The sequence below is a fragment of the Mus pahari genome, chromosome 14 (assembly GCF_900095145.1).
Source record: "Mus pahari chromosome 14, PAHARI_EIJ_v1.1, whole genome shotgun sequence".
In the NCBI taxonomy this organism is placed as follows: domain Eukaryota; kingdom Metazoa; phylum Chordata; class Mammalia; order Rodentia; family Muridae; genus Mus; species Mus pahari.
Window position 1 is genome coordinate 36,049,504 of NC_034603.1, and position 16,230 is coordinate 36,065,733.

Below are 16,230 nucleotides of genomic sequence, written 5' to 3' on the forward strand. Positions count from 1 at the left end.
CTTGAAGTCTGTTCTGACTCCTAATATTCCAGCGAGTGAGTCTAAGTTACGCACTTCTGCCCATTCAGCCAAAGAAGAAATAAATGTTGACTGTATGTAGCCCTGCACTATATGATGACATTTAGTCAATGAAAGATCAAATGTATGGCCTGGTCCCCAAAGATTTAATCATGCAGCGATATAGCCATGTTTAGTCTGTGCAAATACACTATATAATGTTTACCCAGTGACCCAGTGATAAAATCACACAATGATAAAATTCTCACTAAGAGTTACAGCGTGGGATCAGAGGACCTCTGTGCTCAAGTGGTAGCAGGCAGAAGAACAGTCACAGCAAAGCATGGCCTGATGTCTTAAAGAATTCAACAGTGACAACTAGTAATTCACTAGCTCAATTACTTGTTAACTTCATGAAGTTAATTACTTTGCATTGTACATGATCTGCATACAGAGGCATAGGAAAAGCAGATCTAAGATGCAGTGAGCTTACGGAGAAGAGTCTGGGGTTCATGGGGGTGGGGTGGGGTGGGGCGAGCCGAGCCGAGGCTCTGAGCAGTGTGAGCTCAGAAGACCCATGCCAAGCCCAGAGGTGCAGGCAAGCATGCCATATTGAGAGTGGGAGGCCACCTGGGAAACCTGATTGTTCTGCTGGGGATGTCCTATGAAGTGACATGTGACATAACTCACGGGTCGTGTCTAACAAAGCCAGCAAACATTTCAAAACCAGATCTGACATTCCAGATCATCTACTGCACCTTTCTTTCCAGAAGAGCAGACAGGCAGGCGTTGATGACAGCACCTTAATTATCAGTCTCAACTCCATTTTATTTTAGCACAGAGAGCATGCCCTTGGAAGACAGATATTTGTATTTGCCCCATGTCACATGATAGGCACATCTCTGGTATTGGCATACCACTTAATCATGTGTCCTTTACCAGTGTGACTTTTATTGTAACCATACATTCTAACCTATTTTGGCCCCTTACATACCAAATATCTTCATTTATTTATTTGTTTAACCAGTTCTGGGGATCAAACCCAGGGCCTCACACACGCTAAGCACATGTGCTACCAGGAACTGCAGCCCTACACACTGCAGAGAGAAAAAGACTTCCCCCTTGTTTGCCAGGTTCTCTGAGGTGACTCAAGCCCTACTTCTTGCTTAGGGAACACAGATGTTCCCAGCCACCCAGCTCTGACGCAGTGTGCCCTCCCACCTTACATCCTCCTTGCTGGCAGTCTCTGTGTAAGTGTTTCAGCCGACTGTAGCTGAGCACTTAGGACCTGGCATCTTGTCTGCATCTCTAGAAGATTCAGTGGAAGCACTGTCTGGTCTCCTCCATATGCTTGCCTGAGGTATATGTCTCAGGCCACGAAGGTAATTGGAGGGTCCCTAGTTCTAGCCCTGAAGTTTCACTTGGCACATGCTGCTGCAACATCATTAGAAGCTACCCTGTGTGAAGGGCAAATTTTAGGGATCCCAGATGACACACTGTTCATCGGAGGACATCTTTAGAAGGAGAGAAGAGTGTCTGAGGATAGTAGTGAATGGAGGTGCATCATTGCAAGTCCCCTATGCTGACCGCACAGGTTCCTTCACTCGGTAGTGTGAAAAGCCTGTATTCGGACCACATGCTCATTGGAGAGCCCTGCAGCCTGGCTGGCCTATCCCTCCTGTGGTTTCCTAGACTGGTCTGTAAGCTCTAATGCTACTCTTAGTAAAGGACCCTGTCCCCATCAGCTGATGTGGAACCCAGCTGGAATGTCTTTTCTTGTTCTCATTGTACCAACCATGCTGGGTCCCACGGAGCTCACAAAGCTGATAGCTTTCATCCTGCCAAGGAGAAGGATGCATTGTGGCTCACAGTTTGAGAGTCTGCAATCCATCCTGGTGGTGAAGGCTCGGTGGCAGAGGCTGCTCGATCACATCTGGACATTTCAAGAGACAGAGATGGGATGCCAACACTCTTTCTCCTCTTGCTTCAGTCTGAGACCACGGTCCATAGGATGCTGCCACCCACTTCAGGGTGGGTCTTCCCCTGTTTATGCTGGAAATGCTGTCAAAGATGAAGATTAAACCATCATACTTCCCACAGACTTTAGTCATTTTTATACACATGCAGAGTGTTGGAGGATTTCGAGAAAATACATTTTGAAATCCGTTTTCATGATACAGCTGGGGAAGAGTAAGGGAGACAAAGTTTCCAAGAAAAGCCTGGCAGCCAGCTCCAGCTTTGCTGAGAATGGTCAGGCCCAAGGGTGGGAGGCTGCCCAGCACTGACCAGAGGCCTCTCCCATGCTGCCTTGGAGCACAGAGGGAGACCTCACATCCATGCACATGTGCATATGTCATGGACCTCCCGTTGCTGTACAGGTGGAAGGTGACATACTATGATATATCATGAAGATGATGGGTGAGAGAACTCAGACTACCCCATGGGGTTCACTTAAAAGCTAATGACCTTTGAACTTTTCTTGTGATAGGAACAAGCTTCATGGCCACAACAAATAGGTTATAGCATGGGTCATCTGAAAAGAGACTGGGCTTTTCACAGGAGAGGTGTCTGGCTGTCCTTCTGCTGTCCTTTTCCTTTCTTTCCTCCCATATCCCTTAACAGTTGCCTTTCTTGCCACTGTATCCTTGCCACTGTGGCCCTTGGCTCCAAATGTAATTCATGTCATCTTAGGGACCAAAGGAACGCTGAGGCTAGCTGGGGCAGGCCTGCAGGGTGACAGAGCTCTGGAAATGGTCTAGCAACCCCACCATCACCCTGATGAATTTACCCCAGGTCTTCCAAGCATAGGGTGACATCTTGCATCTATTAATTGCATCTTACTTCTACAACCTCAACCTGGCTTCCTCTCAATTTCAGAGACCAGCTGGTGGCCAGGACTCTGTAGCTCTCTGCCAGCACCGTGATGAAGTGAAACGGCCCCTAATAAAAGCAGCCATCAACTTAAGAAGTATAGTTTTCATTTAGGCATAGAACAGTCAACGTGGGCCACTTGATGAATAGCAGCTATACAAGGAACAGCAAGCACACTACTTCCCACTCCGTATGCGATCCCATGTCCCCCACAGACCAGGCAGGAACCAGCTCCCTGCCTGACAACTCCCATCCTGCAAAGTGCTGGAATCCATGGCGAGGCCTTCCTCTCCAGCCTTCTATAATAAGTTCCCTGTCTGCTTCCAGTTGTCATTACGTCACCCTTCATTCCAAGAAACTCTCGTAATGTGTTATTTCTAAGCTTCCATGCTATTAACATTTAAAATTGGAAGTTTCCTAATGCCACATGGGAAGACACCCTCCCCTTACCTGCAGCATGCTTCCCTACCCCATTGTTGGATGATTAATTTCCGCCTTGTGTGGCCCTCAAACCTGAAGAAAGGAGACAGATTTGAGCTGCCACTTAGATTCCCACCAGGAAGAAAGAAGTTCTCCTTTCTTCCTGACTGGTAACAGCTTCCACTACATTGAGTTACCTACTTGTCTCTACAACTTCTCTGCCTCCTCCAGCATCAAGTCACGAGGGCAGCAGCTTGTCGGCCGGCTCTGTTCATTGCTGTAGGTACAGAAGGCAGACTTCCAGAGACTAGCTACGCAGTGCTTCCCTACCAAGCCATGTCGGCAGTGAGGACTTCTGTCATTCGCTTAGGTACTTATTGAGCAGCCCCTTGGGTGGTGTATATAGCATATACCAGGTGCATATAAAGTTCCCAGCACTAATGAAGTCAATGGATGTGGCCTTCACTAAAGGCACAGAAATGGCAGGGCCCTCATGCAGTTGCCTGGGACCTGCCTGAACCAGGCACTCAGACGTCTCCGTACACGGGTGTCCTGGAGAGGGAGGGGCCTAAGCAATTGGTCTGTTCATCCAGCATTTTCTTGTTGGCTGTGTTTACAGAGGTTGAGCTGTAATGCCCTGATTCTTACTCCAAGTGCCTGTTGCCCCCAAACTGCAGCCATCTTTTTTTTTTTTTTTTTTTTTTTTTGCATCTTGACTTTTCAAACAGCATCTATAGCATTGATTTAGAGCACCTACAGCATTGCAGGCTGTGTGACTGTGCAGGAAGAGGAGTTGTTGTGGGGAAGGTGGCGCTGTCCTTGAGAGTGATTTCTGTTTGAAGCTGGACTCCTTCAGAGTCAGGAGCTGCAGCCCAAGGCCATGTGCTCCAGGGAGCAGCACCTCCCAGCTGCCCTCTTGAGACTAAACTGGTAGCTAGCAAACCCTCACACGCCGCTCTCAGACCCTTCCAGAGAAGTATTCCTGTTGCTGATCTGCCTGCTGAAGGGGTGTGGTTGCAAGCAGGACAAAATTGTCCATTTTAGGTTCAAAGCAAAACAAGAAAAGCCATAAAATGTATTTGGGGGATTAGGGTTACTTACAGAAGGGATGGCTTGTCCAACCAGGTTTAAGGAACCTTCAGGGCTAAGTCTAGGGTCTGTTGTTGCCTGGATATGGCCAGGGCTATCACCTGAGCCCTGGCTGTGCTCCACCTAGTGCACAGAATTCTGGCAAAAGCTACCTGGTGACCTCTTCTGGATTCCATTGTGTGTCAGCTGTGTGTACAGAGGCAGGGTCAGGGTGAAGAGCCAGAGCCACTAGGCCACCTCTCACATGCTGCCCTGGCGTCTGGAACTCATGCACTCGCCTCAGAGCTCATAACCCTGTCCAGGTGCTTCACTTTTCTCCACTGATGGGTGACAGTGGGTCACCTTGCCAGGTGTCCCTAATTAGTGCCAGGTGGCACAGCCTGGTCTAAGCATGATGAATGAAGGAGTTTGTTAGAGTGAATCCATAGCCTGGCTGGAACCTTCCAGAGATCTTTTGACATGCAGTCCAGGGGGAATTGTCAGAACAAGATATCCATAACAGTGCTCCTGCCTGGCTTTTCCAAGACAGTTGAATTCCTGCCAGATAGATTCACATTCCCGGGGGTAACGTATAGCACGGCCAGGGGATGTTTCGTAGCAAGTATTGATGCACCGGAGAGCTGACTTTAAATGATTGCCTTAACAACTCCTAATGTGCTGCTTTTGATTGCCGATGGGAAGGATTATCCATTTGCAATTGGTTTCTGCTGTTGAACCGTGATGGGTGCTGAGATGAACTTACTTCAGAGCCGGGGAATGAACAACACTTTAGGAGCACAGATAGGGCCTAGAAGCTTCAGCACTGTCTGCAGGAAACAGCTATCATGTAATGGTCCCGCTTTTGCTCACCCCCTTTAGGGAACATGATCATTTTCAGAATTTGCTTTCTTTTGGGAGGTAGGTCCACTTGCATTTGTTTTCCCGCTGCCCTCATGAGGCTGACAGATCCGTGAAGAGCAAGCTGTGCACATAGTCCACACTCAGTGAACATTATGGATACCTGTCACACTCCCTGGGGTAGTACTGGAAAAATACATAATGAAGTCTCCCATATAACCCAGGATAACCTCAAATTCATGATCCCCCTGCCTCATCCTCGACAGTGCTCTTGTTCCACATTAGAACCTCTTGACCAAGTCTCACCTCTTGTTATGACCCAACATCTGGCCAGTGAGATGAGTTCTCACACAAGGTCTCTGTTGCTGGCCAGCCCATGACCTGGGGCCTAGACCTCTGCGGCACAGCTCCCTGATGCTGAGCCAGTGCTGGGCCCTGGGTCCAGAGCCTGCCTTCCCTTATTAGGCTGCCCTCCAGCTCCTCTGCTCCACCTCCTTCACTGTCTTAATTCCTTTTAATTTCCTGTTTCTAGGCCAGTTCTCCTTCCCCCTCCCCCACTTCAGGTGGCCTCATTGCTTCCCATTTCCTGCTGAGAGCGGCTGCTCCCTCTGGCCCCCAGATGTGTCTCTGGAACTGCTGTCACCTCCCCTTCTATTTCTATTTCCATGTTGCCAGGGCTTTCCCTACTGTGGCCAGCACGGCCGCCTGGTCTCTGTGGTGACAGCACTCTGTGGTGACAGCACTCGGAGCTTCACTCCAGGTGAGGCTGGGCCTCCAGAAGAGAGGGCAAGCTGCCTCTGTGCTCTCAAAGTCCCCTCAGCACAAATCTAGTGCAGCTGCGCCTGGGTAGCAGTGGCCTTTCTGAAGACTGGTCTAAGGGAGGAGCACACTGCGAGCCTTCAGGAGGCTGACGCTCTCCTGCAAGTAAAGTCGCCATCATCCATTAGCAGCAACAGCATGCCAGAGCCCAGATCCTGGGAAATGTGCACATGTCCCACATTACCCTGAGGAAGCGGCGGTGTGCAGAGGGACTAGATGGTCTGCCTGCAGAGGCAGAAGGACCAGGAAGGCGTCTGAAGGCTGCCTTCTTCCCTCTGCATGGTCCGCAGACCATGGTGCTGTCTAAAGGCAAGGCCTGATTGTTAGCCAGCACCAAGGAGACAAAGTGAAGATTAAGCACTGTTTATCCCAGCGTTTCTGTTTCAGTCAGAACCCAAACAAGCACAGGCCAGATTCTTGCCTTGCTGTGTGGTCCTTTGAGGGGCCACATTGTCACTTGCACATCCCACACCATGCTGTGCTACCTTCATTCTCCAGGGACCTGAATGACCAGTCCAGCCTGCCCTCTCCTGTAGGGAGTCCCCAGCTTGCTGAGCCCAGCTCCAAGACACTCCCACCCAGAGACATGGGCCTTCTGCCCAAAGCCAGCTCTGCCACTGGCCAGCTACCATCACGGGGCTCCCTTAGGGAGTACAAGTCTCTGCTCTTCCCACCAGTGGTTGCCCTGTGGTGTGAGTAGCAGGATTTAGGCACTATAAACATATTTTCATGCCTTTTTAGCCAACTTTTGCTATATAGCCCTAGCTGACCTGGAACTTACTATGTAAACCAGGCTGGCTTTAAACTTACGGAGATCAACCTGTTTCTGCCACTCCCTAAGTGCTGTGATTAAAGGCATGGGTACATCAGTGTATTTATTTATTATTCTTACGTGTGACGTCTGTTCTCCTTGTGTGCCTGTTGTCATTCTCAGTGTCCCTGGTATTAGTAATATTCCCCTTTATGCTCAAATAGCCACAACTCCCAGGTTCCCTAGCCCATGGCTTCCTCCCTGTTCGCCTCCCCGACTGCCCGGGGTCTAGCAGTAAGTCCCCTTTTGGCTTATTTTAACTTTCTCTTGCTGCACCTCTGGGCTCAGCCCATGCCCTGGCTCTGATCTCCACTACCCCCAAGGCTTTTACAGTTCAGCTTCTCACAGCCTCTCTCACCTGGTGTCCACTTGGCTGGGCTCTGCCTGCCATTTGACTCCAGCCGGCATCAACTAGCACAGCTGCCCTTCCTGTAGCTAATAACCAAGGTGGATGCTGCCAGATATTCCACTGTGAACTTCCAACCTTTCCTGGACTCAGTCATTGTGGCCCGGCCCAGTTAGAATTGGTCTCTGTTTCTACCGAATGCCACCCTAGCATTCATCTGCCTTCAGTCCTCACATTCTTTGGAATAAGTGACATGACTCTGTCGTTACCCTGACGCACACTGTCTATAGTGGGACATTCACAGACATGGGCATCTCCTCTACACTGTTCTTGGTAGTAGGTAGACACTGAGACCCAGTTACGTTCCAGAAACTCCATATCCTTGGTCATATCAAATCCTTATAACGTGCCTGCCGTGCTGGTGCTAGGTAGGCTCATCGTACAAATGGTAGAATCAAACTCAGAGTTGAGAACATTGCCCAGGAATCTCAGCTACTCAGTGGCGAAGTCCCATGGCCCTGATTATAAAATCAATTTCCCTTTATTACATCAGATTATGCATGATCTCTTTCTTCAGAGATCCTATGACCTGGGTAGTGGGCCGGTTGATCCATAAGAGAAGAGCTCCAAGATAAAGGACCATCCTTCCTGAGCATGGTCTTGCATAGATGTGGCTTTGAAAATGTTTTCTTGGTCTCTAGGAGAGGCAGCATATATGGGACTGAGCAGCCTTGATGGAAGACACCATGTCTAAGCTGAGCATTGAGCCTGTGGCTCTGAAGTTAGCTGAGAATGGAAGAAGGTAGTGGGTAGAAAGAGCAGCCGGAGAATGTGGCCTCCACATAGACTGGGGGTGGGCTGAGGGGCTAGCTCAGCTGATCAAACCTTGCAAGCGCAAGAATCACAAGCTCGCTCCCCAGAGCCAACAGGGGTGCATGCCTGTAATCTGTACACTGGGAACAGAGGACAAGTGATTCCTAGGGGCTCACTAGCGAGGCTCACGAGCCAACCAGCCTAGCGGGTCTGGTAAGTCCCATGCCTGGGAGAGACCCTGGCTCGAGAAATAAAGATGGAGATTCCTCCTGTGGAATGACATCTAAAGTTGTCCTCTGACCTGCACACATGTACATCTATGCATATAAACATGCATACATGCTGAAGATGGAGAAGGACACTGCCCTACCTCAGTGGTGAAAGAGAAATGAGAGCTCAGAGTGATGGTTTGCATGTCAGACAAGAACAAAACCAAACTCACAGGAGGCTCTTCTTGCCTTTTGCCTGGTGTTTTAATGAAAACTTTACTAAAGATCCTCAGGAAGGATGAGACCAGGAGCAGGAGGTGCTGTCCTACCCACCAGTGTCTGGCTGTCTGGCCCGCTGAGCTGTGAGGTCGCTTGGTGGAAAGCTGTGGTGTCCGCACCACGAGCAGGCAAGTAGCATAGACTGCGTCAGAGTAGGCTGCATTTTCCAGCTGTCAGTTAATCCAGACGAGCAAAAAGCAACCACATTCACCTTCGCCCACGGTCCTCTTCTTTCTTGGCTTATTTACCTAATACTGGGATTCAAGGGGACATTTACATGAACTTTTGAAAACAAATATCCCAGTTCTGTCTTTTGTCCTGCTCAATCCCCACCTCTGGCTCTGGAGTCTGCTGCAAAACTGAAATAAAATATTTCTAAAATCTATGTTTGATCTGCACGAACCAACTGGTTAATGCTTAAGCAAATGTCACCTTTGACAGCACAACTGTGAGAGGAAACTCACCCGCTGCAGGCGTTAGTCACGCGTGTCTCATCCCTCACAGGTGGTTGGCTGTGTGGGGCTGGCCTATTGGCCCCGACTCTTCACAGTGTGACACACAAGGCAAGAATGAGAATGTGTATTTTGGTTCAAAACAAGTAGCAGGGAGTCAGGATGGCTTGTCCTATGACAAACCCCGGATATAAAGAATACTTCTGGACAAGGATGCCCTTGTGAAAATGGCTACCATTCCCTAAAAAAGTTGGCCTCCAAATTTTCCTTTTTTCCCCCACCTATCCAGTGAACACTGAGGGCGGTTACCTGCTCTCTGCTGTGGTGGGGGTGTTGGCAGCACATGCTGTCACTCAGTGGTTTCCAGTGTTTCACTGGGAGAAAAAAAAAAAAGCATGGGCCATGAATCCAGATGAACAGTCTTCAGAAAACATGCCCCTGTTCTGAAGGCGGCGTTAATTAATGTCCCTTCCTAATCTGAAAGGGAGTGTGTTTTCTTACATCTCTTTAAGTTGCCATATGCTAGACTCGTAACTATCCCAAGTGTTGGGTACTCATCTGGTAAACTGACCAAAGGAAACGGACATTTCCCCAACCCTTGTATCCTGACCCTTGGCACCTTGTGCCTGCCCCTCAAAGGGACTCTTGAGTCTTGGGAGCAAACATCTGCCTGGCCAGGTGCCTGCAGCACCATGGCAGGAGCTGAGTGAAATGCAGAGGAAGTGACCCAAAGCCGAGCCTTGCAGGTGTTCTGAGCTAGGGCTGGGCCCAGAGCTCTCATTGTTTAGAAGCTGGCAGGCTCCCAGGAGTTCAACTGTCAGTTTCATTCTGAAATGTCAAACATTTCCTTAGCTGGGGATGGATGGCAAGAGCTCCGGAGGCTGCAACCCTGTTAGGAGGAAAAAGAAAACACCCCAATTTCTGTCTTTGAGAGTTGATTCAGTATGCAGGACTCAGGTGGTTCCATGGGCCATTCTGCAATGTCAGGAAGATGGAGGCTCAAGCCTGCTGAGGTTATGTGACAGTGCCTCTTCTGTCAGTGACTGTAAGCCTGTGGGTGACATACACCAGAGACCCATTTCTGGCCACAGGGGCAAGTAAAGGTGCACATGGAAGCAGACTGGCCAAGAACCAGTGCTTGTTCATGACAGTGAGTGTTCCTGGCTGCTTTTACTAAGTGTGTATGTGTGTGTGTGTGTTATTTCCACTATAAAAAGTAGAGGCACAAAGAGAAGGAGATGAAGAAAAGGAATTGTATCCTAGAGTCTGGATACAATTTTCAACCCCAAAGAGTCTGACCCTTTATCCCTGGTGAACCCTGTGTTTTGTTGGGTGTCAGGAGTCCTGGGTGGCCCTGTGGTTTAAGAAGGGGTTAAAAGCACAGGTGAAAGCGGACCCAGAGGGGTCCCCATGAAGCCCTCCAGACCCTCTGCTTCCTTGTATACAGAAAGAGCAAGAGCGTGGCCAATTATGGAGTGGTGAGTCAGGTAATACGCCCCTTGTCCTGAGCCCCGGACCTTGTCACTAGCTTTGACCTCAAACTGGACTGAGCTTTAGTACCTTTGAAAGGATCCATACTTCCAGGGCATTTCCAGAAGGGTGCTGAAGCTGTCACCACAGGTCAAACACAGTTGCTGTGATCAGGCCACTAAGTCAAGTCTTCTTGGCCCAAAGGGTCCCAAAGCCACAGCTGGCTTTTACTGATCGCTTCCTTCTCACCGAGAAATGACTTCCTTGGTGCCCCTGGCACTGAGTTTACTTAACACCATTGAAAATGACCTCTCAATGGACTTGTGTTTGCCTGAAAGCATTTAAAATATAAAAGTCTTATTTGTTTTTGCTGTTGAAGTTCCCTTTTTGTCTTTGGATAAGCCCCTACTTTATCACATGCAATCAACTTAGGTGTCTAAGGTGTCAAGAAGGAAGTATGCATCCCTTCGAGGGTGTGTGTGTGTGTGTGTGTGTGTGTGTGTGTGTGTCCCATCATGCTGCTACCGAAGTGCCATGAGTCTGACTCAGTTTCTGCGGTAGACACATTATCACCTTTAAAGGCAACACTGTATTTCTTTCTCAGAGGCCCCACCCCTTCAGCTGAAACTTCTTGTCCTCTTTGAACTTCTAGAACCTAAGACACTTGGCTCCATGTTCCTGTGATACTTGTTGGTTGGTTTGGACCATTTTTGAATTTTCTATTTGACACGTTTTCCCAGTTTCTTCCTCCCTACTCACTACTCTTCCTATATCTTCCTGTTTCTTCTTGCACTTCCAAATATTCAGTGTGCTTCTGCATGTGTATGGTGTCTCTGTGTGCGGGCTCTGCATTAGGTCCTGCGATACAGTAGCGAGTGGGATGGCACCATTCCTTCTGTGGACACCGACCTTCCAGGGGAGGGGACACATGAGAGCTAGCACCTCAACAGTGAGGTTGCTAAGTCCTACCTGGAGATGCGAAGCTGCAGAAAGCACCAGTGGCTGCAAGTCACCAAGGAGGTCTCCAGGAAGTGACCCCAGCGAGAACCACCAGGCAGAATGTTCAGCATGTGCAAAAGCAGAGGTGTGCCATGTTGGAGAGGTGAAGGAAGCCAGCTGGCTAGAGCTCAGAGGGTCTGCAGGACAGACAGTCAGATTGTGCCAGGCCTTGTAGGCTACCGGAGAGTCTGGACCTCTGTTGGAGTCACTGCAGACCTTTGAGCAAAGAGGCAACCTGATCAAATTCACAATCCAAAAGCCAGCTCCACCAGCTTTATGGGGAACGGGCCAAGTCAGGAGCAAGGCAGGTTCAGGCTGGTGATGCAGTGTTCCACATCAGCTGGGGTTCAAGACCTCTCCCCACAGAGCATAAAAACTAAAATCCGTGGGTGCTCTTGCCTGGAGAATCAGCTCTTCCTGTACCTCCGTCCACTGCTTATTCCACCACTCCCATCATCATTGTGACTTGAAACTTCAAGACCTGTGTCATCTCTGCCACTGGCCACCCCGGCCTCTGGAGAAGCCTTCGCTGTACACAGCCGAGCTGGAGCTTGTTGCCCAGAGCCTGCCTAGGCTGCAGTGGCCATGCTTCCCCTCTGGCTTGTCTGCATAGTTCCCAAACAAGCAGCCCCTCTTCCCAGGAGAATTCCAGGCCTTAGAGTTTCGAGAATTTGCCCCATTATGGCCCCCTCAGCCTGGCCACTGGCTCCTGCCTGTTGTTTTCCTTCTCCTGATACTGCGTGGTGTGAAGCTCTCACCCCAGCCAGGAGCAGCTTGCCAGTCAGGAGCTGCAGAAGAACTACTAAGTAGCTGGACTCCAGGGAGCAGTCAGGCAAGCAGGAGCACTTCCCAGGGCAGACGTGAGTGGAAAGGTAACAATCTCCTGAGTCTCCCAGATCTGATAATGTCCCCCAAGCGCACACACCTCACTGCAGACATGCTGAAGTAGTAGCTGAAAAACCATCCTAGGAACCTACGTAGTGCACAAGGAAGAAAGGAAGGCGCTCCCTAGACGAAAGAACTGGAGGCTCAAAGCCAGAATCCAGTAACACAACAGGGGCTCCCTTCTATGAGGGAACAGATAAATAGTGTAAGCTTTAGAGACCAAGGATGGATGTCATGGCTCCTTCTTTCACTTTTGTGGTGACTAAAAATGTCAAAGTGGCCTGAGGGTGTGGCTCAGCTGGTACAATGGTCACTGAGTATATACAAGACACTGAATTAGTTGGCCATGATGGCTTACACCTTTAATCCCAATACTCAGGAGGCAGAGGCAGGCAGAGCTCGGCGAGTCTACAGAGTGAGTCCAGGGCTCTGTTGCACAGGGAAATCCTGCCTTGAAAAACAAAAACAAAACAAAACAAAGGACCCTGGGTTACGGTCTCTGGCACCACACAAACCAGATGTGGTGACACACATCTGGAATGCCAACACGTGGAAGTTGAAGGCATAAAGATCAGAAGTTCAACGTTATCCTTGGCTACAAAGTGAGTACAAGATCAGCCTGGGACACACGAGATACTGTCTCAAAAAATAAAATAAAATAAACAATCCAAACTATTCATTGCACAAAAATAGACCGCAGGCAGCAATGACCTGTTAACATTAGGCAGATGCTCAGGCCTGGCCCTGGCTCTCCCAGGATTCTGTCTTGCAACCCAGGAGTATTGGCACAGCTCTCAAGGTGGCAATGGCTGTTTAAAGGCTCCATGGAGTCCCATCTGCTGTGCCCACCAGCCTGCAAAGCCTGGCCTGTGCTCACTGCCCTCTCCTCTCTCCACATGCTTCTAGAGTGTGATGCTTTCTTCTGGTGCAGCTCATTAAAAGAGGCCTGTTCTGCTTCTCTTTTGCAGGGATGATCATGGTGATTTTATTGCTGCTCGTGGCTATTGTGGTCGTTGCAGTGTGGCCAACCAACTGATAGCAATAAAGGGACCACCCGCTGTGACACCTGCCAAGGAGGAATGAAAGCCCAGCACCCTTTTGGTACACAACACCTGCTCTCAATAAATTTTCCACCGCTCTGGGCTCTTGGTGTACATTGCTTGGTAGAGAACAGAGCTGAGCAGCTCTGGAGACCTTTCTAGAGCACTGACCCAGTTGTGTCCCTTGTCTTCTGTCAGTGATTTTGTTGGTAGCCAGAAGTCCCTCAGATGGTGATTGCCCCATATCTGCCAGTGGATTCCAGTCACCCTCTGTGTGCTGGGCATCCTGAGAGCTGTCATGTTAATATGCAGTGTGTGACCTTGGTGGCAGCTTGTACTGGGGAAAGCCACGTGCCCTTGTGCAAATGAGTGGGTGATCATGTGTCTGGGTGTCCAGATAGCAGGACCTACGTAAGGCAAGAGCCACACAGAAGGCATAGCCATGTGGACAACAGCCTCTCTGTCAGCCGCCATGTGTCGTTTCCCACAAAGCTTAGACGCCCAGCAGTGCTGGCTATTTCTGCTCTGAAGAGTTTCTGGGCCATCTTCGTATCTGGACATGGCACCTTTTCAATTTTGCTTTGATAATAAACACATCCTTCAAGATTGAGGACACCTTCCTAAAACAAAATCCAGATGTGGAGGCACACACCTTTAACCCCAGCACTCAGGAGTCAGAGGCAGGTGGAGTTCTCAAAAACAAAAACAAACCAAAATAAACCAACAAAAGACCAATTTGACACCTTTCTAAGTAGCCCACAGCCTTAGAGCTTGAGGGAGGGAGCAGTCAGAGGAAAGCCTGGTTAGAAAGCAGGAAGTGCTGCCTCTGTCCAGCCTCTCCACTGGCTCTGAAGCTGTGTGTGTGTGTGTGTGTGTGTGTGCACGCGCCAAGTGAGGACATGCATATATGTATTTCAGAGACAGGACCCAGATCGGAACTGACTGCAAAAGATACCAGGCCCACAGGTGGGTGCCGGGGCAGCAAGCCCTCTCTCCGCTCTCTACAGAAAGCAGGATGGGCAGCTAGCCTTGGTTTATCATAGTAGAAAGAGGAGGAGTTAAAGCTAAGACAGGAGCCTTGCTGGACTGCTGGCCAAGGCTTTTAAGACACCATGTGCCATGAGACACATTTGTCAGGGCACGGTGGTTGCTAATGGATCATCCGATGTAAGACCAAGAATCTGCAGAGCTCCATCATCCAGTCTTGTGGGAAACCCCAAATCTGTACAAACAGTGTCTCCTGGGAGCCCCCCACTTTGGGACTCAGAAGAAGCAGCATTGAGAGTCTGTTTAACTTTCTCACCTCCTCTTGACTTGCTCAGCACGAAGCCCCGGCAACTCGTGGGACACTTTGAACCACAGCCACGAAGGCCTGGCTCAGTTGCACTGAAAGCCCTTTTCAGGAAGACACTGGCCCATGTCTGCACACAGTAGCTTCTGTTCTTCTGGCCGAATGGGCTGTAGGCCCAGTCAGGGCATTGCGTGACCCCGGACAAGTTAACTTTCCTTCTGGATACCCATGGGCAGGGGAGCGCAGGCGGAAAGCTGCCTGGGAGGTTCTGGTGTGAGGACCTGAGGTCCCAGCCGTGGCCACTCCAGGCAGGGAGACTCATCCCCAGGCAGTCTTCCTCAAAGATGGCTTTCCCGCTCCATCCAAAGCAGCCAGGCATACCCAGCAGGGGTGTACCAGAGAGCCTGCTGCTTCAAAGCCCAGGGGACAGTTCCTGTAGAGTGGGGTTTGCCAGCGGGGTTTGCAAGGCCTGGTTTCTCAGCTTCCATGTCAGGTCTATAGACCAGTGACCTGCTGTGAGCATTCTGGAAGTGGTCGACTAAGTCTTACACCACTCACAGAACACAGAGTCGCCAGGCAGCCAGAGCACCCCTGTCTTCAAGGACTTTGTCAATGAAAATAAACCTTTATTAAAACAGCAGCATATGAACTGTTTAACTTAACTGATTATTAATTATATGCATCTTAAATCTGGATACCATATAAAGAAATCCAGATACCTGGATACAGCTGGTGCTTTTGTTCCATTTAAGCATTATGATTGTACGGAATCTTAGCTGTCAGCCCCAAGACAGCCTCCTCAGTGGCTCTGCAATGCCTGCGCTGAGACAGATCATCTACCAGGCTTTTACAGATCTGAACAGAAGAAACTCCTGCACCTTTTTGATCTGCTGCCTGCTGCCAGCCAGCCTGCTGGGCTTGTGCACCAGCTCCTTGAGTCTGGATCCTTGGGACTTTCCTACCACAGGGCTGCCTTAGAATTCCCAACCGATCCTCAGTTTCAAGAGCCATTCATCCTGATTAGGCAGAACTGCCAGCAGCCAGCCAAACAGCACTGTTCCCTCAGGTAATGACATTAGACATCCAGAGTAATGTATGGATCCTACTCGAGTTAAGTGGATTCCTCTCATCTCTTATAAGACCAAACTATCCATCCTCTTACTATACCATAGGTTTCACAAGCTTCCTCCCAACTGTGTGCCAACAGCTAAAGGCCCCGGTCTCCTTCCAGAATGCCTTGCTGTCCCACCATGCCTCCAGGTTGGTAAAGCAATGAGTTAAGCCATCCAGTATTTCTCACGGGCTGCTATTCTTTTACTCCTGCTTCTCTTGGGGAAGTTATTATATGTCTTTATTTAGCCTGAGGCCACAGGGTGTGTCTGCTCTGGGTGGGCATCCCCATTCAAGGCACTGTCCCTGAGAGATGCAGAGATGGGATGAGTGTGCCTCATCAACACATGAGCCCTCCCCGGTAGGCCTCTGGCCTTTGCACTGAACCAGCCCCCAGGTCCTGATGAGGTCTACTCAGCTTCCTTGGGACTTCCTCCCAGCTTTCCCCACCACCCTGGGCCAGTGCTTAGCAGAGACCCTGCTCGCACTGAT

The 16,230-nt window shown here is 49.7% G+C and overlaps 1 protein-coding gene across 1 annotated transcript in view; it reads left to right on the forward strand.

Annotated features, from left to right (window-relative positions):
• Nucleotides 1–13,439, forward strand: part of Stx8 (syntaxin 8) — a 234,232-nt gene extending 220,793 nt beyond the window's left edge. The window contains exon 8 of the mRNA XM_021212912.1: nt 13,266–13,439. Coding sequence (XP_021068571.1) covers nt 13,266–13,333 — 68 coding nt within the window. The 3' untranslated portion in view covers nt 13,334–13,439. The remainder of the gene's footprint in view (nt 1–13,265) is intronic.
• Nucleotides 13,440–16,230: the final 2,791 nt, after the last annotated feature.